Here is a 26,951-nt window from a genome sequence, read left to right on the forward strand (position 1 = left end):
ACGGCCAGATTATCGCTTCCTACGTTCAAAGGTTTGTAGATATAAAGTTCATCCTTTCTTTTTCGATTTTTTTTTTACACATATGTATTACGTACATTATAAGTTTGGTCTTACTTCGCGATAAAGAATGTACATTTTTCATTTGACGAAAAGAAGCGGAGTTCGAATTTCAGAAGTGCCGAAGATCAAGAAAGGAAATATTCTTCTTACTTATATCATATCATCACTAAGCGGAATTGAAAGAATTTTAATACTGCAATATAAATATATTCGGGAATCGATTAGTTGATAATTAAAACCTGAATTATTTTTTCAAATTGGCAATATCTTTGAAATTTATCGGAAAGAAGAAAAAAAAACACTTATCAGTATTAAGAAATTTTTCAACTCTTAACGCCCGATCCTAGAGATATTTTTAATTCTTCCACGTACACGATAATTGTGAGATGTCTTAATATTTCAGATGGTTAATCATTTAACAGGACACATATACGAGTACTTCGTTTTACTCAACCGAAAAACCCTCGAATCGTCGCGATCTGCGGGAGGCTGAGTTCTCTAAACAGAAAGGTTTAAAAATTAAAAATTAAAAACAAAAAAAAATAAATAAAAATTCCGCGCCGAGATTTCGGGAAAGGGGGATATGTGATAAAATGGCGTCATGCCTAACCTACCCTAACCCCGAGAACGAGAACGAGGGGATATGGGAGGGCCCAATTGACGCACGTGTGTCCCCTCAGTCCGCGTTCGTTGGCTCGTCGTTTGTCGGTTCCGTATGCATACACCGGGCGTTAAGCGTGTGGGGAAGTTGCGCCATTGGTTGGATCCTGCAGCAGAGGGGTGGCAGGCGATCGAATGAACCGGAGGCAAAACCAGCCCCATGACGCTGGATGCGGGGCGTCCCGCTTTTCTGCTCTGCTCTGCTCCGCTTTGCCCGGCTGCGTGAAAATTATTCGAGAATCCGGCAATTGGGAAATTCCGTGAAATTGGGGTGAAAATTACTAGGCTATGCTTTAAATTTCACCTCCTCGCTACCGGCGCTGCTGACTCCTATCTACCGCCAGCACGCGCTCTCGCCCCATCCCCCAAGCCCTCTCTTCTCCCTCTCTTTCTCTCTCTGGCTGCTCTAATAAACGCTCTTTTTACGCAGAATGGTCCGTTCGTTCGTTGTGCGTGGGCGTTTTGTTATTTTTTATTTTTTTCATCTTCTCTCTCGCTTTTTTTTTTCTTTCTTTTTTTGCATCCTGTTTTCTCGCCCCGTCTCCAATCTCAGGAACTGGGTTGTTCTGATTTAAACGACAACGACAACGGCACGAAACTTTTTAGCTAAGAGTGCATACGCCCGATTTCTGGTCCGTTTGTTACTATTTTTCGATCCCCTCTCTGTAAGGCACACTTTTCAACGGATAATACTCGACATTTCAACGAACTCGTTGTACCGAAACAAATGTGATCTTAAAGCGATTATCAACATAATACGAATTGTTTCAAATCAAACTTAATTCTGCTAAAGCATAACGATTCAAGAAATGGAGAATAACTTTTTTCGATTCTCTTTCGAAGATCGGGGTAATTAGTCACTAATATCTACTTCAGTTTTGGAAAAACTTTGTGTGTTTCGGATGTGACAAAAAATTGGCTAGGAACCAGGTTCGAAACTGGAGACTAATCAGATACCGTGAAATGATCTTCATCCAAATCCGCCAACACTTTCTACTCGGTCAAATGAGATGCGTAGTTTGTAGTGTAAAAAAAATTTCACCGTAGGTTTGAAGTCAGTGGTCCATAAGACCCTGGTGAAATTCTATACGCTTCAAAGAAGTCGAAAGAATTTCCTAAACTAACGTAGAAACTATACCTATATATATACGTAGAACTGCTTCTTCTTATTGCGAGTTCACCGAACCTTGTTATATATTTCACTTTTAATTAAACCCCCGGAGTTGAGAGTTCGCCCGCAACGATAACGCTGCGATCTTTGACCTAGACTAGACTCTGCATGTAGAAAGAGAGCTTTTCCTTTCTATTCGAAGCTACATATAGTGATGGCATTTCTCTCTATCTACACGGGCGACAAGCAAGTTTCAAACATTTTTCCACGCATCTTTACACTCTTGATATATGTTTGTGAGGAACTTACTTCTTCGAGAAAGAAAAAAAATTGAGACGAGACGTAAATTTGCAAACAAAGTAAAATCCGTAAGCGCACGAATTACATGTCATCCGAGGGAAAAAAGTTTTTCAAAAATTTACGCGGCCCAGTTCTCATTCAAAGTTTTCAACACCATTTACTGATTTTTTGGTCCGATAGCTTCTTTTCCTATCTTTTTTTTTTTTTTTATCCTACCGACAGTGAGGTTCGGGCATGATCATCCGCAGAACCTTTCGGAGCGCAAATCTCGTATTTATCAGATACACGGTAGTCAAAGCATGAAATTCGTTATCGTACGAGGCGGTAAAACCGAGCCGTTTGTCAAAAAACCTTTGAAATTCGGTACAGAAAATTCCACAATGAAGAGAGATTTCACACAACGTACAGAACAAAAATGTACGCATACATGTATAATATATAATAATAATACCCAAGTGTGTTATAACACAGTAACTACTGATGCGTTATTTTTGATTGCTTGAAAATGTGAAAAAAGATTTCTTTGACAAACTTCGTCTTTTCATTTCACAGTTGGCGAAAAAAAAAAAGAAAAAAATTCTCATAATTATCATAGGAATGCTGATAACCCTCGCGGAAAAAAACCCCAACTTGGGTGTAAATTCGTACCCCTAACTTTTTTCTTATGGGAAATTAGCATTATCTATGAGTTGGGGGTACGAATTTACACCCAAGTTGGAGTTTTTTTCCGTAACGGAAGAGTAGAAAAATAACAACGTCATCCAGTCAAGTTACATATTTGAATAAAAATTTCGGAATTTTTGATAATTTCAACAACTATTTCTGGTGATAAGACAAACGTCCCGAAGAAACATATTTCGCGAATAAATAGCAGCAGGGCCATTTTACAAATAATTCTGAACATCTATGAAAAAAAACTGATTACAAATGTATCGAGGTGTATAAAAATGATGAAAATTTAACCAGACTCCTGGATTCGCGCGGCGAAAAATTGAAGAGGAAAAGTGAATGAATGAATATAGAGAGAAGAAAAAGGAGGAAAAATGTATATCGAAGTGGGTACGTCGTACGTTCCGACGTGGGCGGAACTGCGAAGGTCGGCTTCTGTGGGACAGGTGTTGGTTGTATACAAGCCGGGGAAAGTCTTCACGAAAGAGAGAAGGAGGGTAAGTGAGATCGGGAGATCGGGAGAGCGGGAGAGCGGGAGAGCGGGAGAGGAAGTCAGGAAGAGGCTTTCCCTCGGGATAAAGAGGGTGTTAAGTTAGGGGAGGGGGAGGGACGAGGGGTTGTTGTGACGGCGAGTCAGCCTATATACCACCGTGTTCAGCCCCAGTCGTTCATCTGTCATCCGACACTCCTTTCCCTGCTTTATTCCCGCTTCATTCCCGCTCGGCTCAATTCTGCCTCAATTCCAACACCGCGGATGCCTCCAACTATTCCCGCGTTACTCGCGGGCGCCACCGGCGGTTTAGTTCGTCCCACATGCCCGAAGGTACGCGTGTTGGATGTCTCACCGACTTTGACCCCCTTGTGCCATTGCACCAGATCTGCATCCCGACCAACTCGCCTGAAAATAAGCCACTCGATATCTGCGCGCGAAAACGAGCGAAGCTCGTCCGACGAAAAGTGAGAGCTGACTACGAATTGTCGAAAAATTGGAGATACATACGTTCGTCGAACGATACTTCCGGTCACGCGGTAAATCGATTTTAACAATCCGTGCACAATCAGCGAGAAAGAAACCTTTCTTCGAGAAGGATAAAACGAGGCTTCGCATTTTATTTTTTATTCAATTTCTCATTTTTGACAAAAATAAATGGTGACCAAAGGGAAAAGGTGAAAAAGCGAAGGATTTTTTTTGCCGATCTTGATTTTTATCCTTTTTTTATTCTCAAAACAGTTGGTATCACTCGTTATTTTCCGCGAAATATTGACGTGTTAGAATTTGTACGAAACTTTGTGATTATCACGTGTCACGGAATTGTCACCGAACGACGATGCCTCGTAACGTTGCAAGAATAAAAAAAACATCAACTGCGGACAATTTCTTTCCTCTCGCACTCTTTTCTCCATAATTTCTGCGATCGTTTTCTTCCGAACAAACAAATCAATTAAAGAAATATGCGATCATCCCGTTGGCAAGTTTGCAAACGTGTATTGACCCGTGAGTCACGCGCTAGCTATGACTCGCAGCGAGCGAATATGTAGATATCCGCGCGGCTCGAGATGGATAAATAAACAATAGTCAGTGCGGCATGCCGTCATTGCGCAATCCCCAAGACGAATATCGAACTCGCAATCGTCCGATGAATTTTCCTAACTTATATCTTCTGCTTGTGTTTTATAGGACGATTTGATTTTTAGACAAAAAAAAATCGGCCGTTTTCCCCGTTCGGAAAAATATCCAGCAAAATATCATCAGAGTATCACTCATCTCTCGTGCAATACAAATGTTCACAAAAACTAACGACGCAGCGGTTTTTTTTTTTTCAATGGCTTGATTTTCCCTAGTCTTAGAAATTATATGACCGACGATCCGGTATCGACGTCATAATATCCGACGGAAAGAGAGAGAAATAAAGAGATGGACAGATAGAGGGACGAAAGTGAGGGGGGTGAGGGAGAGGGGGGGGGGGCACGTCAGCCGAAGGGGAAGGGGGAAAAGTGTGGGGTGCGGAAGGGAGAGGAGGGGAAAGGAGGAGAGGCGGGGAGAGGAGAGGAGAGGAGAGACATCATCTCGAATTGCCAATAATCAATAGTACAGCCGTAGTTCCCAAACAAGACAGAAAAACACGTAGGTACAGAATTGTGCGCCCTGCTGCTGCTGCTGCTGCGGTTCATCGCTCTTTCGACGACTATATTTTTCGCGAAAAACATTTCGCCGTTTCGTACCGTGGGATGAAACCGTTCTATCGTTAGAATCGCTGAAAACTTTCCACAAGGCGATATTTTTTTGTTTTTTTTTTCATTAAAAGAAATTAGCAAATTAGCTTTCGATGTATTTGGAAAATTGCTTGTTCAATTTGAAGAAACAATAATTGGTCAAGATCAGAATTAATTCATTATAGCAGGATAAAATTTTTAGACGTCCGCGTCAATCCGAGAAGAAGGTTCTTCGTATTATTGTACCTACTCAGTTTTGTATATTTTTTTTTCATTTCAAACAAACAATAATTCGTTTCTTTCTGCTGAGCTTTTGACAAACTTCATTTGCACGGTGAGGCATAGAGAAGTTACTATTTTTTTTTTTTGGAAAAACTTTGAACTACCGCTGCGGAAATTCTTGAACGAGTTTTACAAAATCTCACGTACAGAAGATATCCAGTACGGTAATTGAACAAAAGGAAATAATTCATTTACAATTTTTTTAAAAATCAGTTTAAATATGCACTGAATGATATGAGACTTACTCTTTGTGCCGAAGAGATTTTCGTGAAACCGTCGGTTTACGCGATCAAATGAATCACTTTGAAAATTTGAATAAGAATTAATTAGTTTCTTTTTTCGTAGATCCAGCAAATGATTGAAGCATCCGAAAGGCTGAGAAAGAAAAACTCCGTCTGCAGTTGACGAAAAGTCCCCGTTATATATTTTCGAATTGTGCCATGGCCGTTCTCGTGGAACATAATGTAATAATCCGAAAAAAAAAAAACCGAGAACATGGAAAATAATTTCAACTAAAATAGCATCGACTATCAAAGCGGGAGATTAATGGGAGGTTTTAATCAACTCAACGAAATAGATATACACAAATACCGTAACAATTTCAACCGCAAAACGGCAAAAACAAGACGTATTACATACAACGTTAGGCTGCATATTCTTGCGGCAATGTGCGCGTATATTCACTTTGTGGGCGTATGTATACACATGCGTATCACTGCTTGCGCGTCAGTAAGTTCCCAGAGATTGGGTGACCTACGAGAACAGACCGTGAACTTGGCTGGACGATAAGATCCCTCGAACGGCTCGCGAGCTCTCAAGGCTTACGTACACTTGCGTACCGTACAGGCGAGAAAATCTAAGACGTCGTCGCAGTCTTACGACTTAATCGTACGAGTACAACGCATAACAGCGAATTATGCATGAACCGAAATCACACTGATTGAATAATTCTTACAAGTTTCCATCCTCGGACGACGGTTCAACGTATATGAGAGATTATGGTATTGGCCACGTTACATGCAATCGTAAGAATATATCGTTAAATTATATTACATACTGTAATAAAGAGTAAATGCATTGGAAATTTCATCGATATAAATGAATCGTTTTTAAAGATCCAACTTTGGAAATATTGTCGCAAAAGCGAGGTGTAAATTTGGCACCTAATGAACAGCCGATGCAAATTTGCGGTATTTGAATTTCCGATCGACAAGTATCCGGGGATAGAAAGGCTTGAATGAAAATTGGCGAGACTATTATACGCAAGACAAAAGAGAAAAACGAAAAAAAAAAAAAGAAAAATAGACAAACAAAAAACAACAACAAGAAGGAGGAAAAGCTAGCGTGACGCAAACCCTCCGCCCGTAGGGTGCGGGGTGGAGGTCGAGGAGGAACATCAGCACCCTTCGATTCAATGTCGGCGCAATAATAAACCACCACCGGTTTATCTGTATTTCTGTATTTCTGTATTTCCCTCTGGGATTCTCGCCGCATCCAGGCCAAGTTCAGGCTATATATACCCTCCTCGCACCGACGCGACGCGCAAGCTCTCACACAGCCGCCTAGCCGGCCGGCTATTACACGGGAAACCTGTGCCAGCTTTCGCTCTCGTTCACAGGCGCCGCGCATCCCGCTGCGTCAAACGGCTATCTACTTGAATGTCATCCCGGCGTTTAATGCACATAAAAATCGGATCGATTCGGGTGAGAAGAGGAAAAAAAATTCCTCGCGTCGATTCCCGTCAAAAAATGCATCACCTCGAGCTTTTTTCCTTTCTTTTCTTCTTGTAATTCACAGACGCTCGGAAAAAAAAAAAAAAACAGTTCGGAACCTAAAATATTTTACAATTCGTATACACCGTGTCTACTTGTTCTTACCGTGAAACTGTACTGAATTTATTAGCTTTATGTAATACAGTTAGCTTTGTGATAATTTTGCAATTAGTTGGATAATTATTTGTCATAGCTGTATAAAATATTTCTGGACTGTTGGGTAGACGCTACATCGTGTATAATATGCTCAACTTGATGATATCCGTACCTATGGGTATAATGTAAATTTTTTTTACAATCGGCGTAAGGCGTAAAGCAATCCCAAAATTTCAAAACAGCACATGTTCGATCGTACCGCGAAATTTTCGAAACAATTATCATTTTAGAATAACTATACGAGATCTTGAATCTTGAAGAAATCTGATAATATCTACATGAAACTTGGTAGGTATAAAAAATTTGTCCGAAACGAAGACAATGTTTCATGTTAAATAACAGTTTGGAGTTTCCAAAATTTTCATCCTCACCGCCTACAAATCTCTCAACAATAGCGAAAAGAAGAAATTCAACACAATCAATTTTGATATGGACGTTAAACGTGGAGGAATCAGGAATCTTAAAAATAAGCTATCGCAAAACTTTTCGAACATTTTCGAATCACGTTCATTTGACTTGAAAACTTTTTTTAATCTTACGAGGGGCACATTTTTCTGTTGAACAAATTCAAAAAATCATAGGTGATCTATAGGTTTTCAGGATCGCTGATAACGATTCTGAAGTCATAATTACAAAATTCCAAGTGTTAGAAAAAAATTAATTTTTCGAAATATCCAACTTTAAAAAACAAAACTATCGAACGGAAAATTCTGAACAAAATATATATTATAAAACCGTGTATAGGGAATACGTAAACAAAATTACAGAACCTCAGTTGTCTACATTACAAAAAGACCGATTTGAAAAAAAAAAAAAAATAACTAGTTTTTTTCACGTTAAACGTTTATAACAAATATGTGAATAAATAAATTATTTCAATTTTACATGAAATTTTAATGACTCGAACGCCCTACAGTCTAAAGAGTGTTTATGTGCATGTAAAAAGTGCAAAAATATATTAGAAATATGAAAAAAATAACTGAGACCAAACACTGCCCCTCAAAGGGTTAACCACAAGCCCGCAGGTACGAAGAACGAGAAGCATCGTACATCATCAAGCATAAAAATATCGTCCCAAATCTGAATCACCCAATAACGTGAAAACGCGGGTATACGTACATATATTTATATATATATATATATATGCATACCAGTTATTGCGCATCATCATCCCATTTCGGGAAAGCTTCGCGCCTATTCAAGTTCCAGATTCGCTTCTCCCGCTCTTTCTCGCTCGTTCCTTCCAGAGGACGGTGAATATTCGATCCGCTCGACATTTACCGTGTGCGTTCACACGACACGGGGCCTGATCCTAACGACTGAGAAACTGGGTCTCCAAGGGTTAACTATACGCGCCTCTTTTGTACCCACCCGGGGAAAGCGATTCTCGCCAGTCTACTTCCTTCAATTGGGCATTTCTCGCGCGCGGAACGGATATCTCAAATCTTTTTCAGACTGTTTGTGAGGATCTGATTCGCGGGAAAAATGAGCGAAAAAAATTAAAGTTAGTACGAGAAAACACCGGAGTTTAAGTCTTTTCAACGTATTGAATCGTTATACAACCTTTTCTCAAATTGTTTTTAGCTCGGATTGCGTTCCTTGGAATTTTTTCAGAATCATTTATACCACACATCGATATTCATCGTATCATAGACGCATCAGAACTGCGGTATTTCTTCTCTTTCCCCAACTCTTCATTCGGACTATGGGTCCCCGATTTATTCTGAACCAATTTTGAACATCAGAATCGATTCGATGAAACTCGCACCCAGTTGCCCGAAAGCATCTCAAATCATCATTCTCTCATACTCGACGTGAAATCATTTGCAATCTGATCGCCAAATATAACAATTGCGTTTTCTGAGCGGATAACCGACGATCAACACCGACGTAATTCACCTTTCTTTCTTGTGTACAGAATTACCAACTCTTTCGCGCGTACGTTAATATTATATCCGCAATGAAAAGCACTCGCCTGTGTAATGATTACTTGCAAGCCCTCTTTGTCCTTAGGGGCTGTTTGAATCACGGTATGCGTATAAATGAACGCCCTCCTTCCTCCCCCTCCCAGCCTGGGACAGGATCCGTTGTTTCCTCGCGGGTTATCAGCGTAAGCTACCTGCCTGTTTATACGTATTATTGTAATCGGTATGAGCAAAAATAAACAACTGAATCGATCAGCGGGTTATTCTTGCTGTTTAGCCACGTGCTGCTCCACGTGTCGAACCAAACGTGTAATCGGAGTAAGGTCGATAAGGTTATACGTACATACGACGTAGAAAATTTCGTTTGCGCAATACTCGGAATCGAAATGACGAATCTGATTAGTCTAGAAATCCAAGACGTTGTGGTGTTTGAGACGACGATGACAAGTGTTGGAAAAATACGTACTGCACGTTGATTCGATTTTTGGTACACGATTTTTTCATCTGACTTAAAACTAAGTATACGATATAATACGGGGATAAGATAAGAACGATTCGTAAAGAATAAAGACAAATCCATTTGCCAAAGTTTATTACGACAACTTTGCCAAATGTATCCGATGTGACGAATGAGTAAGTCGCGAGTGTAACTTTGCCGTGCGTAGTCGCGATGTGGGAAAAGAAATTTATCCTTCGCGTGGAGAAATCGTTATCAGAGGTAGGCGGAATGCTGAATCGGGGTTAAAAATGAATTTTGTCAATTTCGACTGACCTTTTTCTCGGTGAGTTTCTCGCATCGTCTCATCTTGCATATCTGATGGCTCTTGTCGTTGCGACAGGGGGCGCAGTCCCCGCAATTGTCCTTCCTCTGGCACCCGATGCACTCGCCGCATCGTTTCCGCTTCTTCTTGGCGGGTTTATCGCCGAGTCCGCCCTCGCTGTCCCCGTCCCCGATCCCGCCGCCGATGTGATGCTGTCCTCGATTGGCGGTGGAGGAAACAGCAGCCACCTGCCCGGAGCTCTCGACGTTGGCCCCGTCCTCGGACTCCATGGAACCGGCTCGAATTTTTCTCCTCTCCTTCTTCCTGCCGTCGATGTTGACGCGCGAGGTCGGCGTGTCGAGCACCGTCGACATCGGGTTCTGAAAGTTGGTGTGATGTAGCTGCGGATACTCCGGCTTAACGACGGTCAAAACGGCGTGATGGGGGTGCCCGGGTGGCGGCGGAAAGGCCTGCACCGGGTTCGAGCCGAGCAGCTGGATGTGCCTCTCGTCCAGTAGCTGCTGCTGGAGCGCCGGAACCTCGCGGGCCTGAACGGGGGCCGGGACGAGGGGGTAGCCGACGGGCCCGCGGTGGGGGTGGGGGGTGGGCAGGGGACTGCCGAGGGTGTGGAAGCTGGGAAGACCGACGGCCGTGACGGGGGGCGAGTGGGATACCGAGGCCGGGGAGAGGGGTGTCAGGGCGGTGAGCTGGGGCTCGGCTTCGCTGGGGGCGGTGAACTGACTCGCGAAACTCGGGAGGCCCTCGCCCCCCGCCGCGTTCTTCGACTCCCACGGTCGGTACTGGCTGGCGAGGACGACCTCGCCCCGGGAGTCGATCAGCCGACCGGTGAGGCCCTCGTAGTAGTCCCAAGATGAGGTCAGGCCGAGGCCCACGTCCTGGGGGTGGAGGGTCGTCAGGGTCGTCGAGCTGTCCATGGCGCCGTCGGCGAAGCTGCTGAAGGGCGGAAGGTGGCGGGAGGCCGTCTCGCCGGGACCGGAATTCGGCGAGGTCGCGGCTGCCGGAGGGCTCACCCTCTCGGAGGCGACCTCCTTGGTCACGTCGGCGCTCATCTTCTCCGCCACATCCTTACGGCCGTCCTCTCCTCCCCCTGCGAGTTCACCTTTGGTCGAGGAGGCGGCAAGGCTGCGTCCTATTCGCTCCCGATACCTCCTCTGTCGAACTCTCTTTCGCCCCCGTCGCCCTCCTTACCGCATCCAAGGTACGAATCGTTGCGAGTCAAATTCGGACCTCCGCACCAACGACATCTGGCAATTTCCTCTTTCCTCTTATCTTACTTTACTTTCCGCAGACGCTCTACTCAGATTCTTGGATATAGTCGCGCGCAGCCTCTGATCGTTCGCTTTATAATTTATATATGAATTTACGTGTGTGTGTGTGTCTATAGATATATATATATATATATATATATATATATATATATATATATGTATAATTTGTGGGCTCGTGCGGTGTGCAGGTGCGGATGTTTATTATACAGGCATTCAGCGATTGTTCCAAAATGTTTAATCTTTATCTTTTTGTTTCTATCTTAATCTTTATCTCTTTTCTACAGATTTGTTTAGTCAATTTGTGGAGTGGAAGTATTTAGGGTAAATTTTTCTTCACTTTTTTTTATTTTCCTTTGTACTCGTCAGGTTTAGGCTACGCTCTGAAGTAGATCGGTTCGTCTGAATAATCCTTTTGTTTTTCTTTTTTTATACCTTCGCTTCGAATATTATCGTTACCTTTATCAATATTATCGTTACAACTATTAATATTATTATTATTGTTGTTATTACTATTATTACTATTATTATTATTATTATTATTATTATTATTATTATTATTATACTTAGCGATATTAATAATATTGTTATGAATATTATTATTGTTTTTTGTTTTCTTTTTCTTTTTTATATATAAATTTTTAGTTTACTCGTTTTTTTTTTATAATGGTAAGTACTTTACTTACGTTTTGAGTACATCAATTTTTCTACTTTTAAAGTTTAAACTTTGTTGGTTGTGGGTTTTTTTTTCTCTCCTTTATCTTGTTATTAACTGAGTACGAAGAGAACTTTGTTTTCATTTAGAGTATTTTTTTTTTGTATGTCTTTTTTAAATTAACGTTAATGTTATGTTTATTAATATTATTGTTAATATAATGATTAATATTATCGCAATGATTAGTAGACAGAAAAAATGGTAGCTTCTTTGGTTTATGGTTTAATTGTTATCATTCACTTTTTCTTCTTGTTTAAATTTTCGATTTGGCACTGGCGGACTTTTTCAAGATATACTTTGTACACTGGATAGATAGATAGATATATAGATATAGATAGATAGATAGATAGATAGATACGTTGCTATAGCTCTTGTTTGTTTGTATTATTGTTTTGTTGTTGTTGTTGTTGTTTCTGTTATTGTTGTTATGGATATTATTATTATTATTATTACTATTAATATTATTAATATTATTATTATTATTATTATTATTGATAATATTATTATTATTGATAATATTATTATTATTACTATTATTATTAACGTATTAATTTTATTTTCGTCTCGTTTACTTTCTTCTTGAAATCTTCTCTGAACCCTAAGCTCTTGAAATACAAGATTACAACATGTATACACACACTAATTCATTCTTTCGCGTTTCGTAAGAAAATAGAAATCACTTGAGGTTAATGTGGCTTGTTTTAGAAGGCGGTAGATTTGTACGATCTGAAACAAAAGAAAATACAAAACTTTCGTTATTAAAAAATCATGTAAAACCTTAACATCGATCTTTCATCATTTCCGTATCATATGTACACACATACATAACAAATACAAATTTTGTCTCCTTTCCTCGTTTCTTTTATACTCGTTTCATGTCCGTCTGATCGTAGCAGAAATGTATAAAATAAACTAAGGGGGGCTAAAATAATGAGACCGAAGTTAGCAACGTTAAGGTAACGAAACATTCGACGGAGAAATCACTATTTTGCTAATTTGCAGTGACTTTGAAGTAGTCGAGCGTTGCCTTTGTTTTATTTACCGAATTAGATACATTCCTGGAATTGAGAAATAACGATTTATCCGAAACGTTAATCATTACAACAACGCTATTAACTTTAGCCTCGATTAACAGAAACCCTTTCCGAGTTTTAAAAAATCTCTGATTCGCTGACCTCTGTTCAATGAATCGCAAATCACGTCTATGATCAGCGATGGAGCATCTTTCAAATTTGTGAAATTCGATAACTGACTCGGAATTTCGAATCGAGGCGTGAGAGGCGTAAGATAACGAGAAGCAGCACCCCAACTAATTGTATAATACAACTCAATTTTCAAGGCCCAAAGCTCTCGGATCGAGGTTCGATATTCACGGTACAAATCCGGCAGGCGTAACGCGTTAGGTTAGACCCGTCAAAGGGGAGGGTGGTTGGCTATCGGCCGCAGGCCTCGCTCAGGAAGCCAAATTGTTCGGCTGTCTACTGACGGAGGAGGCGTCGCGACGCCCGCAAGGGACTCGGCTCTGCTCCCATCACGTGACGTAGGTCCTGCACCATCGTCGACGGTATCGCTGGCCGCTCTCCTCTTCTTCGGTTGTACGTAGCGCCGTGTCACGATACATGTGAAGAGAGAGCGAGAGAGAGCGAGAGAGAGAGAGAGAGAGAGAGAGAGAGAGAGAGAGAGAGAGAGAGAGAGAGAGAGAGAGAGAGAGAGAGCGAGACGCTTTTACACGCTTTGCCACATCGCGTGTGCATCCGTTGTGTACACGTATATACACGTATACGTATATTTGGATACGCGTACGTGCATCGGAGCGTAATGCTTGCGGCCACGAGGTGTGTACGCGAGCGTCGAGTGTAGCGTGTAGCGCTTCATTCATGATGTAGGATTCTTGCATCGAGCGAGCCTTAAGGGACAACGAATCACGGAGCTCGCGGAGATGCGCCGTTCGGTTCTCGCGAAGCAACCATCGCTCGACCATTCAAGCTCGTTCTTGGTACGTATCAGGTGATGATGGAACTGCGAAGAGAACACGGACAACTGTTTTACCGAAATACTGCAGTTTTCGTATTGAAAATTTTCAGGAGCAAAGTCATTTTTTGGAACATACAGCTGCATTGGTATTTTTGAAAATTTTAATAATTAGATGGCAAAAGGTCGTAGATGTAACTACTAGATGTAACGTTCATATCTTGGGCATACAAATTTACACCGAGATTAATTTCGTCGTCCCGTATTCGTAGATAATTACCGATAATCGAGAAAACGCGGCAAGTTAAAAAAGTAATAAAAATTCTCTAATATTATAATTATAAACAGTCGATTGATATAATTATTGAAGAGTTAAAAGATCGTACGGTCAACACCATATTTCGCGAAATTTCGTATTAGAATGGCTCCAAGTATACTGAACAGTAATTCCTCGACTCTTCCGTAAATATGGGCAAACGAAAAAGCGCTTTTGTTTGTTGCATAGTATTCAGAAAATAAATGAAAAAACAAACGTTATCTTGAAAATTTCGCGAGCTGTAGTCTTTGGTGAAAAATCGGTCTGACGACGAGTATGACGGGGGTTCAAAACTCTGATGAAGAGTTTCGCTTCCCATGCACAAAAGCGACGGCCAGATCGAAAAGAAAAGGAAAAAGAGGGAAAAAAAAATCTGTTCACTAATTTCAGTATTAAGAGGTTACTCTTGAAATTTTATGTCGCTTAAGGAACCTCATTTGCAAGTCAATGAAATTTGAAACTCGTTGTGACGTAGATGAAAAAGGTTGTCAAGTTTCCGTCAGGGTCATTAGTATACAGTATTTTGAAATTCATAACTTTCGAGCAAACTTCCCGAATTTCTGAAAAATTTCACAGTTCATAACCTCCTCGGAATACCTACCGGTGTTAATTCATTATTTTTTTTTTTCAAATATTTTGTCCATGTATTCACTTTCGCCATTTCGGATGTAAAAAAAAAAAAAAAAAAACAACTTAAAAGTGGATTTTTCGTATCTGATTTTCAAGCTATCGTCAAGTTTTTCGAATTTCCGTGGCAAGGACGAAATTTCAGTAACACATGTCCTCAATGATCCCACGTTCTTTTCTCCGATATAAAACTGCTGCAAAGTTTACGATTTTAAAAAATTTTTTTGTGTCAACGTCCGGTTAGTTTCATATACGTTATACCCATACTGATTCGGCACAATAAATTGTCACCGTAAAACAATTGGCATAAATATTTCACCTGAAAAACTTGCGGTAAACAAAACTGCTCTACAAAAGATGGAGTAAAAAATGACGAATAAGAGAGAAATGAAGACAAAAAAAAAATCTTTGACGTTATATTCCGTAACAGTTTGACTAAAACGATATCGGAATTTCGTATCCTTGCCCTACAAATACGAATTGTTCAAACGTTCTTCGTGTCGTACTTTTCCCTACAATATCATCACCCTGTGCAGCACACAAGAGAGAGCGTCGCGTCGCCCAGCCACGGTGAAATATCGACCGGTGTTGGGCTTCCTCTAACTCTCCCTCTCACTCTCACTTTCAATGTGTTATGTGCAAGCTCGGTTCTATGTGCTTACCATGTTCTCCTTTCTCCTCGCCGTTCGCACATATATATATATATATATACACACATATAATAATATGTATACACGCATACACACATAAATTCACATCCATGTACATGGGGAACTTCATATACCTATATACCAAGTTATAGTGTACCTATACCGATACCGTGTCTACACCTACGTAGTTACACGGGGATAATACATGGATGCCCCCTCGAAAATTGGGGGTACGTATATGTATATATATATACTCGTAAATACGTGCATACCCATACGTATACATGAGGCGAAAAAGGAAATGCGCGAGGTGCAAATACATTAGACGGAGTCCCCGAGGTGTGGGTGCAACACCCATGCGAATATCACGTGGGCATGGGGTAGGTAGACGTGTAGATGCATAGCCATACGCATATTACGATGTGAGGAAGGTGCGCGTGTAACGGTTTGTACCCAGAGCCCCGTGTAATAACTTTCGCGACCTCGTGCTTTCGCTAAATCGCCTCGCAGCTTGCACCGCTTGTTGTTTACCTGCGTAATTCGTACGGAAGCGGTATGTCAACTTACTTGCGCACGTGTAACGCATTCCTAGAGGCGCCGGAATGTACCTACTCTAGATTTATTACATGTACTGCACCACCTCCCGATTTCACACGTCATCGATTCGTTAATTATATATATAATTGGTACGAAAAATGATGAGACTGAAGTTGCAGGTACGTACGTAGTCAAACATTGAGAGAAACGTTCGGCACGGCGTGTAAAGTTTGTCTATTCTTGAAAGAAGTGAAAATAGTTCATACCTGAAGAATTTCCGAACGATCGAACAATTATACCAACTCGATTCGGTTTACGATTTTTCGAAACTGTTCGATAGAGTTTCGAACACCAAGTGTCCCGTTTTACCATTTAACGGTAGATGTAAAAATGGATTCCAAGATGTGAGAAAATATACGCGAACATGGTGTCGAAAAAAATTCCCTGGACTTTTCCCGAACCAGATTACAAACTTTCCCTGACTAAAATTCGAACTAATAGTGCCAATTCGAGTATCCAATAAATAAAGCTTCGAACCAATCGGTTTTCAAAAACGCGTTTATGATTCGTCTAATGATCACGGAAAACGGATCGCGTGGACAAAAGACTGTTCTTAAAATTACTTTACGTGGTAAAAGTTCTTTTCTATCTCTTTCCGTTACACCGTTCTAAAATTCCATAACTGGTTGAAAATCATCCCTGAAACTTTTGCCTGAATTCGCAGTTTTTACCCGATAGCTTTACGATCACGGCAATACAGAATTTGCACGAGATGCTGACTTGATTTCGAAACGATGAGTAAACCTGAAATCCAAAATCTCAAGTGATTTCTCGTCAAGTTTATTACACAACACTTGGGAGTTACTGCGGAGCTTTCGACCCCCCGCGGTGATGACGATCGCGTTGTGTCACTGGTGTGCGGGCGCACATAATATACCTCTGGATATATAACGAGGGATAGAGTAAGAGAGACTCGGAGAGTAAGGGGAGCAAAACGCGAGTCGCAAGGCAATTGAACTTTCCTAGTAACCATAAATCCTCAGGACTGAATGAATACCCCGCGAACTTTAGTCTTTAAAGGTCGCGGATCTACGCATAACGCAGCAAAACTCACACATGCAGATATACGGGATGCGTAGAAGCGACAAGCCGCTGGCGACTTAGTCTGTAGTAAGGAATTTCGGACTTGAGCTTGTAGGCCCGAAAAATACAATTAATATCTATCTTTCGCAGTACACGGTCAGCGAATTTTGTACTGGTAAACATATGGAATAACAATATTGACAGAAATACATATTGTACGTAACATCGGTTATCGCGAATTTTTAGTGTGTGTTCTATAACAGATGTCATGTTTTCATTTCTTCCACGTCACTAATAAAGTGAAAATTAGTTTTCTCAGATACTTTTGTAGAAACCAGAACGATATTTCAGATTTTAAGAAAAATTACCCGTTTTCTCAAACATTTATTGTAAATGACAATTAAACAAACTTCAGTTTCGCATTTAAATTTATAAATGAAAGTGAGTTAAATGTAAAACCGAAGTTTGTTTAATTATTATTTACGATAAGTATTTGAGAAAATATGCAGGCAATGAAGGGAAAATGACATTCTAAAAATTGATTGGAAAAATTTATTGAAAACGGAGACTGATTAATTCTCCCCTGAATTACAGTGCTGCAGTTGACAATTTCCGAATATTTCTGACGCACAGATACACGTGTCAGGAAGGGTTGAGGGATGAGTCTGACATCGGTTAAGTTACTTCAAGGCACGCCTTTACGCCTTTGAATCTAGGGTAAAATCATAAAGTCTGACGGATGAAGAGAAATCCTGAATTTCAAAGTTTTTCACGGTGTGGTGATCGGGGCACGAAAATAAGCTCTGGGGCAAATCCCCACGCGGACTTGATCCCCTAATTTGAAATGGACAGAAAAAGGTTTAGAGAATTTACAAACAATTTTCAGTTCGACAGTTCGAAGCACTTTCGTGCAATTTACCAATGTTTCAAAAAATGCGCTTTCGGCAGCATCGAAAGCCCGCAGATAGATATAACAAACCATTTTACAATTTCTATTTGTTTTGGTTCGCCTCGCACGCAAGGCAGACATGAATATTTATGGACGTACTCTTTAGTATTGATCAGGAGATTGGCTGCTGGAAACAGAAAAATAACGAAGTGATTCGAGACCGTTGAAGAAAGTGTCCGGCGGCGTGTTACAAGCGAGACTGACGCGTCGCAATTCAATTCTGCATAATACAACATGTACGCATTCATTAAAAACCCTTAAATGTACCTATCGAGGAAAAATATTTCTTTTCCAAAGTCTATAACTGCAACGCGAGGTAAAAAACAATTCACGAATTTGAAATTGAAAAATTTGAAATGAATCGGAAACGCGTTGATTTCTGCGCGTGTGTTAATTTAAGAGATTTAATAGCATTTGCCTATAATTTCCTTTTTTGTTTTTTTTTTTTCATTTCGCTCTTTTCTTTCGGTACGGATTAAAATGATTTGTACTCGGGGTTCACGAGGTTGAATGCGAAGGAAAGAAGGAGGAAGAACAAACGACCAATGAATCACGGCTTAAAGACTGTTTTTCACTTCGCATTATTATATAAGGTATAAAATGCGTGTATGGGTGCTGCCCGGGTAAAAAAAAACGCCAAACACATAAACGCGGAGGTAGGGAGGGAGGAGTAATTTGAAATCACGAAGGGAAAAAGATAGAATGATAAAAATTATTTTCGCGAGTTTGAAAAGCTCGATTTATGCCTTCTTTTTTTTACATTATCATCCGTAGAGAAGAAAGGTTTCGGAGACTAATTTCTGCAACTTCGTACAAGTTATAATTAATAACCCGAAATTTTTCGGACAGGACTTAAAATGAAATAAAAAAAAAGAAAGAAAAGAATCGCAACACCTTACACGAAATTGATTTGTTCTACGTACGTCATAAAATGGTAAGAGAATAAGAAAAAATAATAATAATTATAAGAAAAAATACATTTTCAATTTCCACGCTTTTTGGGCAACGCCTTTTTCGATACACCAAATTTCTCGGTTTTCTGCGATCAATCGGCAATGATCGAAGCGGTTTCCAAAATTTTTCAACCCGCAAATTCACTCCCCGAGTGATAACGTCTCCCTCTGCACGCTTGTTCTACGTCACGTATAAATAGGCACAAGAATACTACGTAGCGTAATACGGTTCAAGGTACTCGAAACGTAGCGCAGGGTTTCCCCAGCCTCCCTCCTTCTCTCTCCCTCTCTCTCTCTCTCTCTCTCTCTCTCTCTCTCTCTCTCTCTCTCTCTCTCTCTCTCTCTCTCTCTCTCTCTCCGTTTCGCTCTCTTTCTGGGCGCTCGGTAGACGGTCAGACAAACTTGAGCCCGGCGCAGATGTTTGCAGTGCACTTTCGCTGCACCAACTATAGCCAGCGGGTCTCGTCGTACAAAAATTCAATACTGCGTAACGCATTGTGCCCTTCGCGCTAACGTAGCCGCCACGGCATTGGCGTAGAGGCCGGTGGTTTAGTCTGCGGGGAAAAAGGTTCCTTATTTCTTCGTTAGTTCCTCGTTTTTAACAACGCGGAAAAATTTCACCGTGCAGTAGGGTGTAATTGTCACCTGCGCGTTGCAGGGGCGCTCCGGCTTTTATTAATTTACGTTTATTACGGCTTTGTACACAGGATTATATACTACCGCAGGTACTGTATTTTCAAATTTTCACCCTACACCCGAAATCCCGTCCGCCGAATACGGGACTCAAATTTTTATTCTTATTTTCCATGCACGGCAAACAAGGCTCGACGAGATAAATGTTTCTTCAGATTTACCGCTTGAGAGGCTTGGAAAATTTCACATTTTATAAACATTCCGGGCGTGGTTATTCGTAAGCAAGAGTTTCGTGTGTGTGATATACATTACGGATAAGTATCAATTGTCTCCAATATTATTCGTTAATTTACAATCTGACGCGACGAACACGATCGGTTTCAACTGTGATGAAGAATATAAAAGTAAGAATACAAAGTGAACGAAATTTCATTCTCAAAACTCGTGTCGATGTTTAAAAGTATTTGACTATCATATAGTATGTAGTAGATAAGAGTATACATTTTTGAGACACTTAATATGCATCATTGCGGCAGGAACACCGTAAGAATAAAAAATTATAGAACCTAAATTGAGTTGCGTTTTTAGAACATTTTCGTCTCTTTTCGTACGAAAGATACTCGAAAGCTTAATATACGCAATATCGACGTTCAATTTATTACAACGACGCAAGGTGATACGGCAATAAGTTGTAAATATTTTATTTTCAGTCTATCACATACGAACAGAGCAATGCAATGACTCGTAGGAAATTAGCAAGCGCAGAGCCGTTTAGAAAAAAGAATAATAAAGATTAAGAAATATCAATGAAATCTGATAGCTGTAATGTGTCAAATTTGATACGAATTTCATTTTTGACTTGGGATATCTTTTCAGGAATCACGGAACAAAGAATTGGTCGGTTTTGTTGAAATTATAACAAGATACGCGGCTACAAACGCAGAGATAATTTTACAGCTTGAAACTAGGTGCCGAGAATTAATTGAGTTATGTACGTTGTACGAAAGAGGAAGAGTGGAGGTAGCATGAGGAATGAGAGAGCGTTGATAAAGAGAAAGAATGATAAAATTGCGATGAAATTCAGGTGAATTTAACCGACGGCAAACTCGAATGTTAATATGCATGTTATAAGTTGTGTATATTTATAGTAACCGGATTAAATTTTTTCACAATTCAGTTGCATCAAATAATCTCCTGAACACCTACAAAATATAACAAAAACACGGAACGAAAATAAATCTGCAACAACGCTGCAGAAGAGATTCTTTTCGATGTCGCGGATCTAATTCCACTGCAACGCGAGAGAGGAAAATGGCGGGAGTAGGCATGGCGAGGCAAAAGCGAAGAAACGTGGCGGAGTGGTGTATAAAAAAGAAAAAAGAAAAAAAAAAAAAAAAGGATTTGACGAAAAGAAGAAAGAAAAGTGAACGAGGCGAAGGAAGTCGAGGATCGAGAGCCGGTGCAGCAGCCAGCGACGTATGAGAAGAATAATAGTGTAAAAAGAACGAACAGGAAGAGTAAGAGAGGAAATGAAAAATCGAGCGGTGAAAACAAAAAGAAATTTAAAATTAGAAAAAAAATATACCCCAAATAAAAAAATCGCTAACGCGAAAAACGAGGAGCGAGTGCGGGTGAGGGGGAGGGAGGGGGTGGGAAGGGCGGAGAGAGGAAATATGCAAGACGGGAGCAAAAAAATGTTCGGGTACACTTTCGCCGACCTCGTGAAGAAGAAGCAAGCGGCAAACGGCGGCGGCAGCGTCCCTCGACAAAGGCTGCCCGATTCAAGGTCCCACACTCGACACTCTCTCTCCCTCTCCCTCCCTCCCTCTCTCTCTCTCTTTCGTAGTCTCATCCACACCAGCAGTAACAACAGCAGCAGCAGCAGCAGCAGCGAGCGATTCCGACTCGGACTAAGTCGAAACGGCGAGGCTGATGTCCGAAGGAACGAGTCGCGTGCGTGCTTTTTTCGCATGCTTTTGCATCCTTGCACACGCTTCGTACGTACAACTTGTTTACGTATAATGCGTACGTAGGCGTGGAGAGAAAGAAGAGAAAGAGAGAGAGAGAAAGGGGCGAGAGGATCGAAGGTTAGACGCATCCTCTAAAGAAACAGATACGAGAGAATTTCAAAGTTGAACGTCTGGATCGATAAAGTTCGTGCTAATCGAGAAGGCAATTTTCTCCGTCACGATATTAACCAAACTGCACGATATTCGATAAAACTGTGACTGAATCTTGGCGATATCTGATTCCTTATCAAATGTATTCGTGATTCAGCACGAGTAGCCAAACGTTTTGATATTTATTCGAATAAGGTGATCAAGTTTGAGAATAAAAATTTTTTCAAGTATCTTCGACCCCCGATACTTTTAAAGTATGCGGATAAAACTGAACTGCATTTTTCTATCTTCAAACAGTTTGAACACGTTTTGGAAACAGAAAAATGCAGTTCAGTTTTATCCTTATAATTCTATAAAACTATCGGGAGTCGAAGATACGTCACAAAATTGATATTTTTGACTTCATTACATTATTCGAATGAATATCACAACGTTTGGCTGCTAATTCTGGCTGCCAGCTTCAGCCTCAAGAAGAAAGCTGTTGTTAATCGTGTCGAAAGCCGTAAAAAGATGTCACAGCGCGAGTACAATTTTACGTCCGTTAAATATCGCGGGTAGAAGAGAGAAATGTCGCGCGCAGTTTTGTTGCTGGTTCAAAAATTTGACCAATTTTTCCTTACGAGTACAAACGAACTTTCGTCGCGCGAATTATAGCTGCAGAGACGGACTCGAGAAGAAGTTTACAAGTGTCGTGATCAAAAGAAACTTCCCAGAATTCCTCCCGTTTATAGAACGTAAATCAGTGCAGTGCGGCGCGTCAAAAAAAAAAAAATCCAGGCGTTCGTAAAAAAGCGGTCTTTTTCGTTTTCATTTTCGAAAAATCGAGTCAATCGCGAGCAAGAATTTCGCGAACTTTTCTCTCTCGATCCTAGAAATCGGGAATAGTAATCTGACTCGGAAAAATCCACGACCACCGGCATGCAACGGGGGATGAATCGAAGATCGCGAAGTTCCGAGAGACAGGTAGAGTTGGCGCGGAATGCCCTATACACATGCATGCGTATCGTGCACGTCGAATGCTCGTGCATGCGAGCGTGCTGCCGGCATGTTTATACGCAGGATAGCGAAAGTGAGGAGAGGAGAGGAGAAAAAACACGTCGCAGTTTGGCGTTATTAAAAGCGTGCCCGCCGAGTGCGCGTGTGTTCGACGATGAGGGGGAGGAAGAGGGATCCTCAAACCGAGCCACACACCATCAAGATATCGGAAATGATATAAAATTGCGTCGACTAAACCGGCTGATATTTAAATTGGTTCGCCAAAGCACAGATTAATACCCTTCAACGGTTAAGCCCGGGCGGTGCGGCCAATCGACACGCGTTAAACTCGAATATTCGGCCTTTTTCCTCCTGTTCTTCCTTCTCTTTCATCTCGTTTCTTTTTCGCCCATCGTTAACCGCGGTTCGACGATCGTCCGGTTTTCATTAACTTCTCGATACGCCCGTTACTTTCAGAGATAAACAGCGATCAGAAATTTTCGATTCATTCCCGTCGCGCAAGAACTCCTCGATTTAAATTTCTTCTGCTCTTCGTGTTAAATTTTTTTCACCGCTGGCATAAGTTTTTGAAAGTGTTAAAGGTTGCTCTAGTCGACTTCAAAGTTCACTCGTGTATCTCCAAATACCGAAGTCCACGTACTTCAAACGCAAGAAAGGGCTTAACAATCCCATTCTTTACGCAATTCTGGACAAAAACACTGAGACACATTTTAACCTGTCGCGGATATAAAGAAACGGCACGGTTTCTACGAAATCGCAATTTAATCGTAAATTCGTCGAATCCGTGTCATTTCTTCATTTCTGACGCAAATGAAGATGCGATAGAGTGTTTTTATTCAAAATTGTTTATAGAATGCGGCTATTAGGCCCTTTTGGCGTATAAAATACGTGGAATGTTTGGAAAATACACGTAAACGTCGAAATCGACCAGGGCATTCCCTTAGAGAAATTTATCGAGAGAAAAATACACGAGAAATATATTTACACGTATTACGTATGTGGGAAGATCCCGCAACTACGTTTTCCCTCTTTCGGCATTTCGCGGATCATTATTCGATGGTAAATACGCGGTTTATTACGCAGTTTGAAACCGCGAATAGACCGAAAGGCATTATCACCGTCGCACTTTTGCCGATTCGACAAAAGTGACGAGTTTTTGTAAGGCTTGTAAGGCTTGTAAGCAACGACGATACGACCGACTTGATCGGGAGTTTCGGGCTGGTCAGTTTGATCGCGATGACGACGAGGTCGCATCGCGGAGATAAGCGAGAACAAAAAGACAAAAGGGTACGCGTAATATCGGCGATCGAAAAAGAGCCAGGCAAATAAATAGCAGAAGAAAACCGGGCCGCGATTCGTTCTCGCCGATAATTATTAGTCGCTAAGTAGGAACAGATTTAGCGATTAGATTACTAGCGCGGTTACGACAAGCTTATCGACATTGTCATTGTAATTCTATACATACGCGATATGTGTACATACACATGTATAAAATCGAAACTTTTACGTAGGAAAATATGGCTACATATATGGAAAAACAAACGTTACGCGGAACTCTTCGCTGATTAACTTTTATACGCAACAAAGTCTGTAATACGCGTGAGACGGCGATCAATTATCATCGCAGCTTCGACTAACAGCACCGAATATTTAACACGCAGAGACATATTCCGAGCAAACTTTAATTCGCACTCTCCTAACTCAAACCCCGATTCGCCCTTTCTTCCGGCCTGATAATGCACTGTAAGGTCAAGATCATCGAGGGATAATCCCTGTCTTTTAAATTTCATCCTCCGGTGAAGCAACGCGTGTAAAAGAGAAAATCGCACGTTTTGTTCGTTGCACACCGATAACAGAGTCGGAAAGTTCTCGTCAGGCAATACGAGAACAATGATATTACGATCCACACCAATTATTTAGCAAATTTAAAACATACGTAATAATATATACATAGATATATTATTATTTAAAAACCTGTTGAACTGTGCTGTGTTTTCTCATCTGTTGAGGAAAGTATGTACCGCGCGAATACATAGATTCGTATTCACATCCTACGTTTCGAGTGCACAATAATTACTGTCGTCGTCGATGCTTGTTGCTCTTGTTCTTGTTGTAACTGTTGTACCTGATGTTGCTGTTGTCGCTGTGTCCTTAATGAACAGTATTTTCCTCGATCCACTGTGTAACGATTAAATCGAACTGCCGCATAGTATTATTATTGTTGTTATATTTTTATAATTTCACCAGTAACTTTTTTTTTTTGTTTTCCGTTTTAAATGTATTAGACACAGTACATCGGCACAATTTGCAGAACGAAAGAAACTACAACTCCTCCAAGTTTTGATTTTCTTTTCTTTTCTTTTTTTTTTTCCCCCCCTCTTTGCGCAGTAAATAATCCAGGAGTAAAACGAAGCGAAACAATAACCGCTAAAAAACGAACGAAACGAAACGGAAGTTGAGAAGATTAGAAGGATAAAAAAAAGAAAACAAAAACGAAAACAACAACAAAAAAAAAAACAACACACTGTTTTCACATTGGCACGTTGCGCGGCGTCCGGTACCGCCGTAGTCTGTTAATGGTTCTTAATTTTCGGTTTTGTAGAAACTTTACCCATGTACGCATACATATAATCCTTAAATTTTTTTTTTCACTCTCTCTCACTCTCTCTCTCTCTCTCTCTCGCTCCCCCTCTCTTCGTTTTCGTCCTGTTCCGTAGATCGATCACCCTTTTTCAAAACACATATAATATGTGACAAAGAATTGACAAAACAAACAAAAAAAAAAATAGAAAAATAAATAACTCCCCGGCCGTCGGTCACGCTTGTTTTTCTTTTTTTTTTTTTTCTTTTAATCTTCTCTTTATTTACTTTTCCGTTTAATCGTCGATTTGTTTATTACGTATATACATACATATATACGCATGTACTACACTACATGTATATATGCATATGCATATACATATACGTATAACAATACGCGATATAGGTATGTTAACGATTAGTTCGTATTTGGCAAAGCGTGACTCGGTGTCACCGGTTCGGTTGATTGTACCTTTGGTTGGCGGACTGCCCCGGTGCTGTGCGTGCTCGCCGCGCAGTGACTGTACTCTACGCTCGCGGAGTATTCTTTGTCCGTCTCACAGCTGCCCGCGTTCCCGATTCGGGGAAGATCGGCGCCGTTCGGTGCCGTTCGGCTCTCGTCGCTGCGTCATCGGCTCATGGCGGGAACCGAGCCGCGCTGGATCCCCGACGCACGCTCTGGGCGGGAAGCCTTTGACGCCATCTTGTTGCAACCCCCGTAAGCCGAGGCAGCTCGGTGCAAGCTTCCTTACGCCCCGCGACAAGCTCTGTACCTGCACTCACCCCTGCGGCACACCTTGATACGGCTACGCTGCACGTCGTGCGTCGTACTCGTAGAAGTATGGGCTTACTCGCGTCGGCTGCATCGCCTCGGATCCTCCTACGTCACGAGGATCCGAGTTTCGCTCAAGGAATCCTGCAGCTTCCCCAGCCTCGTCTCGCCTCTACCTTTCCTTGTATTGGTGCACCGACCCCGTGACTTGCCCATTTTTCAAGACCCCGCGTCTTCCGCTCCTGCCGCTTATTCCACGACAATAGGCGTCCGCGCGGAATTCTTTCACATTGTTTTCGCGTATCGGAATCGAACGGTCGCATTCCGGGTTTTGAGGTTTTTGTTTATTTGCCAATTTTTCCGTTATCACGCTACCCTGTTGTCGATAAGTAGGTATCTGATTTCGGTTAGAAAATTGGCGAATCGTCGTTGCACAATTTATGCTTTCGTCAGCTGAAGTCACAATTGAGTCTTGAGTGAATGTTCGATATTCTTATCGGCTTCGCTCGATGAGAGACGTTTTTTTCTCTCTTCTTATTTAGCCAAAAATAAGGATTCGCGGATCTGGTTTACAAAAGCTGAGAGGAAAATACCTACTTCTTAAAAGAGATGTTTCTTTTTCGTGACAAGAAAAAGGAACAATCTTCCTCCCTTACCCCATTTCAGAAGTGAAACATTCTCATTCGGCAACCGAAGCTGAAGATTACTTTCGCTTATATTCAAGGCATTTTCCTGTGAGTTAGGTACAAGGGTTGCGGGGCTCTCACCAAAACCGGAATGATGGCAAGATGGAAGAAGGATTCTACAGACTTTGCCTTGCGGCGGTAAAAGTTGTTGATATCTGTTCAATTCG

The 26,951-nt window shown here is 41.2% G+C and overlaps 1 protein-coding gene and 1 long non-coding RNA gene across 6 annotated transcripts in view; both read right to left on the reverse strand.

The window, feature by feature from the left end:
- The window catches only part of LOC107221085 (DNA N6-methyl adenine demethylase), a 95,187-nt gene extending 83,491 nt beyond the window's left edge, over positions 1–11,696 (reverse strand). For all 5 annotated transcript variants that reach the window (XR_006902817.1, XM_046731335.1, XM_046731318.1 and 2 more), the window contains exon 1: positions 9,922–11,696. Coding sequence is in view for 4 of the 5 variants with exons in the window: in XM_046731335.1 (XP_046587291.1) it covers positions 9,922–10,980 (1,059 nt within the window). In the remaining variant the exon portion in view is untranslated. The remainder of the gene's footprint in view (positions 1–9,921) is intronic.
- Positions 11,697–12,463: 767 nt separating this feature from the next.
- Positions 12,464–25,837, reverse strand: LOC124293148. The gene is made up of 3 exons (XR_006903081.1): positions 25,799–25,837; positions 24,721–25,173; positions 12,464–12,637 (listed from the first exon to the last, which is right to left on the reverse strand). It is a non-coding gene; the product is annotated as an uncharacterized LOC124293148 (long non-coding RNA).
- Between the last annotated feature and the right edge of the window lie 1,114 nt (positions 25,838–26,951).

This window comes from Neodiprion lecontei, chromosome 1, assembly GCF_021901455.1.
Source record: "Neodiprion lecontei isolate iyNeoLeco1 chromosome 1, iyNeoLeco1.1, whole genome shotgun sequence".
Taxonomy (NCBI): domain Eukaryota; kingdom Metazoa; phylum Arthropoda; class Insecta; order Hymenoptera; family Diprionidae; genus Neodiprion; species Neodiprion lecontei.